The 12,228-nt window shown below is 44.3% G+C and overlaps 1 protein-coding gene across 1 annotated transcript in view; it reads left to right on the top strand.

Moving 5' to 3' along the window:
* Positions 1 to 10,926, top strand: part of TMPRSS6 (transmembrane serine protease 6) — a 392,699-nt gene extending 381,773 nt beyond the window's left edge. The window contains exon 18 of the mRNA XM_069653013.1: positions 9,329 to 10,926. Coding sequence (XP_069509114.1) covers positions 9,329 to 9,487 — 159 coding nt within the window. The 3' untranslated portion in view covers positions 9,488 to 10,926. The remainder of the gene's footprint in view (positions 1 to 9,328) is intronic.
* The last annotated feature ends 1,302 nt before the right edge of the window (positions 10,927 to 12,228 follow it).

Genomic DNA, 12,228 nt, shown 5'->3' with positions numbered 1-12,228 from the left:
TAGGTGGGGTTTTGAGCAGAGCTTATTTGTCAGAGATTTTCTTTTGTATGGCGTGAATTTTGTTCTGCATGGTTTTTTGGATATTTGCACAGCATTCTTCGTCTTTGATGAGAATAGATGGTGGGACGGTTGGTACTTCTAGCTGCCTGAGTATGCTAAAAAGTTGTTCAGTGTTAACTTTGGATTTTTCAATTCTAAGGTTGTAGGCGGTGGATTTTGTAACAATGATCGACTGTTTGTATTACAGAGAGTTTTAAAAATGTCTCTCTTGCGGTCTTCTTCCAATCCGCTTCGGCTAGGTGATTTTAGTTTTGAGTTCTTGCAGGTCATTAGTGTACCAAGAGTTAATGTGGCCGGTGGGTTTTGGCTTTGCAGTGTGTGCGGGGCCACCATGTCCACAGCCATTGTCATGGTCTTAAGGTATAGGTCAGCTAGTGCACAGGGATCACTGGAAAGGTGGAGGAGGTGTTCAGGCAGTGGGGCAGTGAGCTGAGTGAGCAGAAAAGGCTGGGGGCAATGTTCTTTTTAGTCGGTTTGCGGGTGCTACATCCCCCGGTTGCAGGGAAGGGTTGGTGGGTGTGTGCAGTGGTAGAGAGTGGGGGAGGGTGAAGGTCACAGTATGGTGGTCAGACCATGGGCATGGGGAAATGGCGGTGATGTCCACTTGGCAGTTAAGGTCTGATATCCATTCCAGCATGCAACCTTTTGTATGGGTGGGGGCATTAACACAGTGGGAGAAGCCTAGTGCAGAGAGAGAATTAGCCAAGGATGCTGCATTCTGGTCTGCAGGGTCATTAAGACCCAAGTTGAGGTCCCCTAGGATAATGGTTCTGGAGGTAGTTTTTATGTTGTGCCCAAGGGAATGCATGAGGTCCTCTTCAAAAGTGCCTAAGGAGCCTAATGGGCGATATACAATGTGTAGCGACAGAGATTCGATTGGTGAGTAAGGCAGATTAATAGAGAGTAAATTGCAATTATCCATGCAATTATCAATTAGACCTTGAGAGTGACAAAATCATTAGATAGGCCACGTGGGGTGTGAGGTTTGAGGACGACATTGTCTGCAAACATTAAAATACTTATCTTTTCGTCACCCAAAGATGGAGCATCTGCCGTCAAAAGGGCTAGTTTCTCATATACCCCGTGGGTAAGACCACGCTCTAAATGAATTGGGGGATAGAACAACCTTTTAAAAAGGATGTTTTCTGTAATGGCCAATTTGTCTCACTCCTTTTTCAACCAGAAACAAGTTAATGCATTCACCACCTGTACCCCACCTCCCTGTAGCCATATTATTAGAATAGAGTTTGATAATTGCTACGTCTAAGAGGGGATATTTTTCTTAATACAAGATGTCCATAGTTCAACCTTGAAATAGCATTAAAAGCCATTTTAAAATATATAAACATATGTAAAGAAAACCACTCTTAAGTGTGACGTATTTGCTGGTTAACAGGTTCAATCTAAAAACATGATCAATTGCGCTCACCTCTTTTATAAAACTTGCCTCTAAATGGCTAATGGGATTACATTGTTTAACACCTTCCTCTCAAGCCTTGGTAAAAAAGCTTTCCCATAAATGTTTCCGCTGGAATCTAACAATGAGACCGGGTGATAGTTTTTCTTGGTTTTCCCAGCCTTCATTTTTATAAACAGGGACAGTTTCTCTGGACTTCCATGAATCCAGGACATTACCTTTTGGGCAATTGCATTAAAAAGCAAACAGAAATATGGAATTCAAAGGGTTAATTCTCTGTTGTACTAATCTACCAGTATCCTGTCAGGGCCAGGTGCTTTGGCCAATAACTGGCTCATAATTGCTTTTTGAACTTCAGTTTGGGTAAACACTGGCAGTTTATCACTAGAATCAACCTAGTCATTTAGTAATGCTTCAGTGTTAGCGAAACAACATTGGTCTACCCTCCCTATACAATACAGAAAATTGACTAAACCACATTGCCTCATTAATTACCGTATCAAGCGGGCTCCCCTCTTTTTCAGTTCCCTTGTGAACGATTTTCCAAATAGCTCTAGTGTCCTTTGTATGAGTTGCTTATAACAAAGCAGCCTACCTTTCTTCAGCTTTAGTTGCTTTCTTCAAATTGATCAGATGCTTAAATGTAGACCAGAGCTGCATAACTATCCCAGAATCGCAGCAGTTTCCACTTTGTAAGGCCTTTAACAGATCGCTCCTTCTCTTCCGGCACTCGCTGTCATACCAACTATCTTTATTACATTTCTTTCTAGCCATAGCTTTGGTCGGTTTAGTCAATATAGGGTTCACATTTTAACTATTGGCTTAATAGAGCTTAATAGAAAGAAGGGCTCTGTTTGAGGGGTACCCAACACCCATTCCAAGATTGGTAAAAGATCACGGTAAATAGTTGGATCGATAAAGTCTGGATCAAGTTCCTCCCATTTTAGGCATCTCATGTGATTGATACTACAAGCAATTTAACCTGTTATATCTCTGTTGCTTAGATTATTGTTAGCGTTATCTTCTTGACTGATGTATTAATTAATTGACAGAGCACCATGATTGCTCTCATATTTTCGGGTAACTTCCATTTTCCTTACACAGTTCCAGTGGGGCAAGCTCACAAGTATATAGTTAATGACTTGTTATATTGACCTCATAGTAAGTTGACTAGGGAGGCATGTCACTTTCTATTCTTCCATTACATGCACATACACACATTTTATTGACTTCTGGAGGAGTAAAAGGTGAGATGTCCCAAATGATGTCTTCCTTAATTAGGATACATCTCCCTCAAAGGTTCGACTTGAAAGTTGAAATACCCAGCTACAATAACCATGGGGATGATAGCTACCCTATAAACCCAATCTCCTAAAGCGTGATCCAATTTATAGATAGTTTCCATGCCATTATTACCATAAGGTCGAATATTAAGTTAAATAGCAATACATTATTCCATCCTGGAACTTGAAATGCAAGCAATGTAGATCACGCAAATCAATATTAATGTTAGCAATGCACACTTTCAAACTAATATTCACCCAAATGATCAAGGCACCACTAGGTCATCATCTATGACCTGGGGCTTCGATAGTTGGTATTTGGAAACTTAGCTACCCCTCCAGTCATAGACTTTTAAAAGCCCAGGTTTCTTGGCAACAGATCAAGTTGTAACCCCTTTTAAAATTAATCCAATCAAGAGCTTCAAGATGTTTGCCAAACCGAGCTATGTTCCATGACGGAAGGTTAACCTCGGTTATTACACATGCCTTCAAAAGTAAGTCCTTGACAATGAGGTTGGGATCAGTCAGATGGGGAGCAGGGGGTCAAATAGTTAAATCATTGGTTATATGCTCAGTTGATGTTACTTCCTGGTGAATCGTTGTATCACTCTTTCTAGGGATATCAGATGGAGGTAGGTTGATCAAAGGAAGTCTACTCCTTAGACCAATTTGGATCTCCTTGCTGGTAGAGTGTGTAGTCATTTGATGACCACTGGCAAATGTCTAATTAATATAATCTGTATATGTCCCTATACTGCTCATGCACTGCACCATTTTGATGTAATCTCAAATTATCTAACAGCAACCCTTTTTGTACTAGATGCCTACCCTTCTACCCAACTGACACCCCACCTTCTGTAGACCTTCCCCAATCCAAGTCATTCCACTCTCTAAACTATGTAGAAACTCCCCACTTTCCCTCATCAAACATTTTGGCCACCCTACCCTGTGCTCATACTAAAGGCAGATACCTCACAGATTCGCCAGCAGAAGTTTCCTCACTGTGATTCTGTCATCCAGGGCTATGCCTTTAACAGGGACCTGCTTGGGTACCCACATTCCATGGACTATCCCTTGCTCACACGCCTTGGTGCCTCTACTATTCTCCAGGCCCTTGAAATAGCCCTGCGCCCATAACAGAAGCCACACCAATCGCTGCCTCACACCATCCAATTCACCGGACTATGTCATTAGCATGCCCAGCTAAACTGGCAACTCAACCATGTTTCCGTGACTCATGAGCTCCAAATCCTATTTTCTGTTCTCCTTTCCTAACACTTTGCAAACACTGAGACTCACATTGTGGCATTACCAACTACCTCTGGACTGGGCACCAAATGTTTGATCACTTTTCTCTGCCCTGTGCTGGGATTGCCAAGTCATGCTTCATGCCCCTCGTCATGATGGTGCATCCCAACCATCTCTGCCCATCACTGCCCCATTGTGTGGCAGTCTGCTACCGCTCCGTCCAATGACCACTCTGGCTTAATGTACACTACAACTGCACTCTGTACCTCAATAGCCAAAAATGCTGGGGGACCCCTTTTGTCTTTTAACCCCTTATATCTTTTTTTAGTTCCAGCTTTTCCAAAGACTCTAGCTTGATGATTTGTCGTGGTGCACTCCTCCCTCTGGATGCGGACCTGCATGCTAACACTGCAGCGGAGTCGCTCGCTGTGGATACCCTCTCTCTTCGTCTGAACCTCCTCTTGCCCATCTCCTCTTCGCCTTATGGTGCCCCTCATGCCAGAAAGCCACATGCCTGTCACCCTTTTTCTCCAATGCCCTCATGACCCATGGTTTGTGTACCCCAGCTGCCCACCTGTTGGACCTTGCCCTCCAAACAGTAGTGTCCCAGGCTGCATCCTCAACTATTGCACCTGCACTCCTTCTGATCACTGAATTCCCCCCAAACCCCTACAGCCATTTCTGGGGAAGGAAACAGAATTGTGTTATATATCCTCCTCTCCCTGAAACCCTTAATAGGAGCAAATCAGCCTCCACGGCTTCCCTTAGGTCTGCCATAATAGCACAGCTATATGTTTTCTCCTCATGCTTTGATGGTGAGTCTGAAAGATAACTATGTTCAGTATGGCTGTGATATTCACGTCACCACCCCGCCCTCATAACCACCCAAACAACCATTGCTGCAAATGCAGGTCTGTATGGGAATGCTGCATGTGTCACCACTTCCCGCTTTTTCAGAGGAGGCAACCTATCCTCCTCATGGCAACACATTCCATGGATGATTTGTGTTGTATAGTGCTTGTTTGTGCACACTTGGATCGATTTCTTAGCATTGGCCTGCATCGCATCTAGACGGAAGTGTGGGTGTTGGCATGTGCCACACTCGGATGAAGCTGTGGGTGATGACGGGTGCCACACTTGGATGGACTAGTGATCACTGGCCTGCCTCCCATCTGGACGGAATGTTGACTGTTAGATGGTGCCGTGCTCGGATGGTATAGTGAATGATAGCAAGCATCACAACTAGACATAATTGCAAGGAAAGCAATGCTAACTAACTAATCCACTAACAATTTCATCCCTATGCATACACCTCTCAAACTCTAACCAAGCACAACCACAAGCCTAAATCGCAGCAATCGCACAAACTTCCACACAAACTTCACTACATGGCAACAACCAAACAAACCACACATAGACTTGCACAACAGCAAACGACGACTACCGACCATAAAACACCCCAAGCCCAGCCAACTGACCCACCGGGCTGAGGCTGCCAACAGCACATCACTGCTCTCTTGCTCTTTTCCAGCTTATTCCCACTAACTCACCCCCCCTCTCCCTTTTTCAGAGCCGCCAGAGCGCCAGGGGACCACTCCGGTGGTGATAGTGCACGGTACAAATATCCTTTAACATTAACATTAACATTAACATGATTCCTGCGTGACCCAGTGTTTATGTAGGATGGGAGATGTGTTAAGATGGGCTTTGTGATGTGGCTGTATGTATGTAGTGTATTTGTAAGGGAAGGAGATGTGTTGTATAGTGCCTGTTTGTGCATGTTGGGAGTATGTGATGTCACGTGGAATGTTGTGATGGGAATGGGAGAATGTTTGGTTGAGGGTTCCACACTCAGGCAGTTCGAGCTCCCCTGCCTGGGTGATGGGTGCTAGTGTTTCTATGTCCTATATACTTAACTTAGAAGTGTAATTAAACTTAAAGTAACCTATAAAGAAGCCTGGGGGTCACTTTATTACATTGGCAACAAGGATGGAATATGAACCCACGCGTGCAAAGCACAATGGATTGCGGAGGTGCAGGAAGAAGAACGAGAACACTGCCCCCAAACAAGTAAGGCACATCACCCAGGGCATCAAGATGGTGGATTTAAGCCCCATAAGAGGTGGAAGAAGCACCCAGGGCAGTAAGAAGGGGAAGAAAAGCTATAGCGCCATAACAAAGGGGAAGATGCCTGAGCCCAGGCGCTGAAAGCAAAGGGAAGAGAGAATAAGGGGAAACAAGCCCCTAGCCCAGTTCCCCAGAGAAAAGGAACGGAAGTTTAGCTCTGGAGTCACTGCCCATATGAACTGTGTATATAGATGCATGTCTGCCCCAGAATACATGTAGTGTTGGTATTGTATGGACTTACAAGGTTTCGGTGGGAAATATTGGTAACAATATCTCAGATGGAAAAGGAAAAAAAAATAATAAATGGTTGTGTTGTGCTGGGAGATACTGTGGTCAGGTTATTGAAGGCAGATTCCTAGGTCACGGTGAGGTGGGAGAGTATTAGCATGCCGTGTGAGGCCCTGCTGCACTCACCGTGGAGACGCAGGAGCCTGGAAGCTGAGGACAACCGTTGAGCGTTTTTTTATGAAGGAGCTCTGTCGAGCCCAGGTTCACCAGTCAAACTGGTGACGTCATCCCTTTGTTTTGGGGGTATGGCGAAGGTGTAGAACGCTGTATAATCAACGTTCTATACGTATGGGAACGAAATGTGAGCGCTGCCCTGCTGATAGTGTAAATGGAGAAGAAAGGACCCTACGGCACAGTGTGCATGATGATGTAGACACCCAGTCATTGGAAGGGAAGTAAAGACACACGTCCAGTGTGAAAGGTGGCGCTGAACTGGTGTTTTGGATGTGTCAAAAGAGGGTGAAAGGTCCCCAAGAGCAGTTCGGCATTCGAAGAGAGATAAGATATTTGTGGGCAGCTGACAGGCAGTCGGCCAAAGAAGCATTGTACATATAGTACATGATACGATGTTCAGAAACGTACGTGGGACCGAGCTTCAGTGTGGTACTTTGGAAAATGAAAAGTCATGGAAACAGGGGACAGAGACTTTGCGTGGGATGTTGGCGAACATAGAATTTTGCTCAAAGAATGTGAATCTACATTTTGGGGGACCTAGCTGCGTGAGGTCAAGTGTCTGTGTTACTCCACGACGTCGCTAAAGTCAGAAATTAATTTTTACAAGCTGCGACCTGTAGATGGCGTGTAGTCACATGGAGCATTGAAAAAGAAGCGTGACATTGCAGTCCATGTATCCTTTGAAACATACATATTGTTATTGGGTAATGTTGAGGATTGAGTGCAAGTCAATTGTTGGAAGCAAGAAAGGATGTGCCAGAGTGAAGTTGGTAGATGTTGATTAGATAAACATTTTGAAGATTTGCAGGCACCAATGGACTTCTATGGACTTTTAGGAATACGGTTGTTATGTTAATGATGACAAGCAAAGTGCATGATGTGTGCCTGGTGTAGCATGTGCATGGGCCAGATAATGCATGAGGATATTGCAGGTTAGAGCCATGGACAGGCTATGGACTATTCGATTTTGATTGCATGCAAATGAATTTGCACAGCTGCAAAGTAGATTTTATGTTTGGAGTTTTACAGTATTAGGTTGCTCAAATGCGACATGGACTAATAAGAATTTAAAGGTCTGCACCTGAGTTTGCATGAATGGAATGTAGATTTTAAAGCTTTGAGGTTTATCAATTTTATGATGTTGTAATGCAAAATGGTTTTTAGATGTCTGACTTATGAAAAGTGGATAACGAGTTTACAAATACTGTAACGTATGTTCTTCATGAGTTAAAGAGGTCAGGAGTTGGATGGCAGCGCATTCAGTGTGAGTGTGCTTGAGTGAACTACAAGGTCTGGGTGGTAGCGCCTCCGGTGTCAGTATTGAGTGTGAGTGTGGTTGAATAGCCACAATGTCTGGGTGGTAGCGCCTCCAGTGTCGGTATTGAGTGTGAGCGTGGTTGAGTGAGCCACAAGGTCCGGATGGAAGAGCCTCCAGTGGTAAGAGTAAGCATGCGGAAAGGGTAGGTAGCATACAAAATGAAGGGGGAATGCCCCGAGCTTGGATAGGAGGAATGCTGGAAATGTTTTATGAGAGTTGCATCTCTCCATAAAAAGATGCTTCATTCGTGTGTTCTCTTATGTTTCCTGCATGACCCAGTGTTTACCTAGGATGGGAGATGTGTTGTGATGTGCTTTGTGATGTGCCTGTATGTATGTAGTGTATTTGTAAGGGAAGGAGATGTGTTGTATTGTGCCGGTCTGTGCATGTTGGGAGTATGTGATGTCACGTGGAATGTTGTGATGTGAATGGGAGAATGTTTGGTTGAAGGTTCCACACTCAGGCAGTTAGAGCTCCCCTGCTTGGGTGATGGGTGCCAGTGTTTCTATGTCCTATGTACTTAAGTAACCTATAAAGAAGCCTGGAGGTCACTTTGAAACAATGTGTATGAGACATAAATGTGTCCCTGCCAAACATGATGCTGGGCATATGAAACACTGTATTGCCTCCATCACACCACTTTCCACCTCTGAACAATGTAAGTAATTTGATATTCACCACCCTGGCAAACATGCTAACGGACATAAGCACATAGATGTGCATATATGTTAGCACACACCCACACATTTTCTTGGGATCTTCAGATATACAAAGATAAACAGTGAGTGACCAAATCAGAATCTATTATTGTTCTCTCAATCCTCTTTTTGTCTTCTAATTGCACCTCTCATTAAGCACCGCGTGGCCTAGAGGTCCCATCTGGGGTGGCAGCGGACATTACATATTAATAAAATGCATGGCAAAATGGCTTCTGGGGGTTCAAGGCTGCTAATGGCAACTAATGGCCAGAATAAAAAGTCATCAGAGAAGTCCATTGGCAGAGAGGCAGCAGATGGCTGCAAAGAAGTGATGATGACAGGTTGGAGGGAAAGCGATAGTGAGGAGCTAGTGAGATGTGAGAGCAGATCGATAACGGATCGTTATACCTCCCTACTTATAGTTATATAAGTAGGGAGCTGTTCCGCGTAGGTGGCATGTTGAGAAATAGATGAGTTAGGATGGAGTGAAAGACACAATAAGAAATAAGAGACAGGCTGATTAGACCAGCTGATGAACTACTGAAAGATTGTGTGGCGAGTGAGTGGAGAACTGTGCCTTCGAACGATGTTTGGAAGAAAGGTGAATGTAAGCATAGACGTGTATATGAATTCATGGAAGGATTAAAGATCCCTCTGTCTCAGAATTCTTATTCCATTTTCACTGACCCATTTTTTGTTCCCTTGTGATCACTAGGGTGACTCTGGTGGACCTCTCGCCTGCAAGGAACCTAGCGGAAGGTGGTTCCTAGCGGGAGTGGTGAGCTGGGGCTCGAGCTGTGGTGCTGCCAAATACTATGGTGTCTACACCAGGGTCACGCGGATAGTCCACTGGATCAAGCAAGTCATTTCCTAGATGTCCACTGACTCCAGAAGAATTCCTGCCTGTGCCCCCTGACAAGTTTGAAACATCCTAAATTGACAGACTTACCTGTATGTGTCACAGAGCGGCCCGACATTCATGTATCCTAAAGTGGAATTAATTTTCCCCATACGGTCTGCCTTAGGTAGAAAAGGGACCATCCAATCCAAGCGTTTCTGACCTCACAATTCCTTGCATCCCCCCCTTGCCAATTAGGCTAGTTTAACAAACCCTCTGTAGGAAGATGAGGCCAAATTGGAAGCCAACGAGCCTATGGCTCCAGCTGATCCCTGCTGTGACTCTCTGCTTTTCTTACTTGTGGTTTCCCTCATGGGATCAAAGATCGCCTCCTAAGTTACCTTCATAGCTGCCCTGAAGGTAAGAGGCTTTAGCCTCTCACTTATTGACTCATCTTAGGCCTGTTTTAGACAGTGGTGGACTTAAAATCTGCTGTGTTCTTGACAGTGGACCTTACTCTATTTTCACTTTTCACTTCATTGGCTTTACACTGAGAATCCGCTAGGCAGAAAATCACTGGTCCCTAGCGCCATGTATAGGGACTGGCAAATTGTTTGCCAGCTTTTCGCTGCCGGTGCACAGTGCAAACTTCAAATAGAGTAAGTTCCACTGGTGGAAAACCAGCAGATCCATCACACTCTAGATTGGCCCTGTCTCTTCCTCTGCCGGGGCACCTGTATTTGTGCTTCATTGTTTCACCAGGGCGACCAGGTGGGGGAGGGGGGGTAGTTTGCACCCATTTCAGGATATGAACAGCCTTCTCCCGAGAGAACAGAGGCAATGGCAGAGCCAGGGGATGCAAAGGTGGAATGAGAAATAAAAAATGAAGTTTTATCAGTGGTGTGATCTCATCTCATTTGTTGGTTCCCTGCATACAGCCTATTTTTGAGACACACACTGTAAAGATGATTTTTGGTAAGTTCGAGATGTCTTCTCTGAAAATAAGTGACACTTTTGCGTGAGAAATGTGTAAAGTCCCACACCTTTTAACACCAAAAGCTGTCTCCGCCACTGACCGAATTAGACTTTCTTTGAGCATTTACATTTCTCAGTACAGTCATTAATGTTCACTGCTGGGACATCAATGAATTCCTATGGGAATTGGGGTGCATACATTTACATTCAAAGTGCAGTGAAAGGTGCAGAGAGATCATACTCTAGACCACACAGACTCTGGATGCGAGCTTTAGTCCAAATGGATTTCATAGATGCTGTGGCCTTAATTGGCCATGCAGAATGTCATTATTTGACACTTTCTCTCACCACTTATCATTTCCATCTTATATCACCGTCCAGAACTTATACACAGTGCATACATATGGTAAGAAAACATTTTAGCTTTGGTTTTGGAGGTCTAAAACTTGATTTAAACTCTCAGTTAAAACCAGTTTTGGAATAGGGAATCACAGCCAATGAACCTGAGTACTCTGGGTAGAGTGTCATGAGACCTTAAAGAAAAGGGAGAGATGGGGTCCCTCGTGTCACAGGACTCCACCCCAAAGACCTTGCGAAATAAGGCATGGCAGCATTCCAGTTTAATACTATATTATTTATTTCAGGTTTATTTTTAGATGTTTTTTGTGGGTTTAATGTGCAAATCTTTTCTTCAGATTTCAACATAACACAAGCTTCACATGTCCATAGATTGACATGTTCTCATTTGTACCTACCTGCAAGCATTATTGTTGGTTAACACAGTCATTGTGCTGCTTTGTAAGAATGTGATATAAAAAATTGTGTATGAGGTATAGTATGGCCAATATGCGTTTTGCAATCTAACTCGTGGTCTTGAGGACTGTGGTTTTAGTGTTGTAGTAGATCTATATATTTTCGTTGTGCTATAACGAAAGTAAAAAGTAAAATGCACCAGTGGAAAAAGTTAATGAATGATTACTCACATGTGGGGCGGAGGGTGGTGGGGGGGGGCGGTGCAATTTCTTTGTATGATATGCATAGTTTCAGTGCCCCAGGTTTGTTTACCTTATGGTGTGCCTATTCTTCTAGGGCACAGTGCTGTCTTCCAATCTGCTTTGTACCCATATGATATCTGAAGATTTTAAATGTTTAAAAACAGAACATTATAAGCTAAAAAAGGGATTCTATGTTGTTTGGGGGCCGTAACAGGCCACCAGCCCAGGGTTCGTCAAGGTTGCGAATAGCTTTTTTTTTCTGGGAGCCAGGCTCCACTCATATTGTGCAATCCCAATCACCGCAATATGGCTACTGCAATAGAAATAGACGTAGAAAGCGGACTTAACGGGCAGGACGGATTGCCAGAACCAGGGCACAAAGCTCTGGTCCAGGAGGTAAGTGGGGAGGGAGGGCGGTGGGGGAAGGGTGCAGGATGTCTTGAAAGGGTGGTGTGGGTGGGGGTGTTGGGAGGCAACAGGGAGAGACTCCTTGTTGCATACCTACAATCAAGATGGTGGCACTCAGGGAAAGGTCTCGGGTGGTTGGAGGATGAGGTCGGTACACTGTGGGTTCTCGCCCACATTTCCAGCCACCTAATTGGCTGACCACCCTTCCCCAAGTGCAAATATCAATTCTGCCTGTACATAGTTGAGGTCTGCATATTGTTACCACTTAATGTGCACAACACCTTTTTTTTGCTAGATGAAAAATGCAGACTGCTATCTGCGATTTATACCAATTTTAACTAACTGGGGACCCACTTGGAATGGGGTTAAGAACTGTCACAGAGTTTGGTCACCACTCAA

This window comes from Ambystoma mexicanum, chromosome 3q (genome assembly GCF_040938575.1).
Source record: "Ambystoma mexicanum isolate Mex_15411 chromosome 3q, UKY_AmexF1_1, whole genome shotgun sequence".
Lineage (NCBI taxonomy): Eukaryota > Metazoa > Chordata > Amphibia > Caudata > Ambystomatidae > Ambystoma > Ambystoma mexicanum.
Note: the sequence above shows the minus strand (reverse complement) of the source record. Positions and strands in the feature narration are given on the sequence as shown.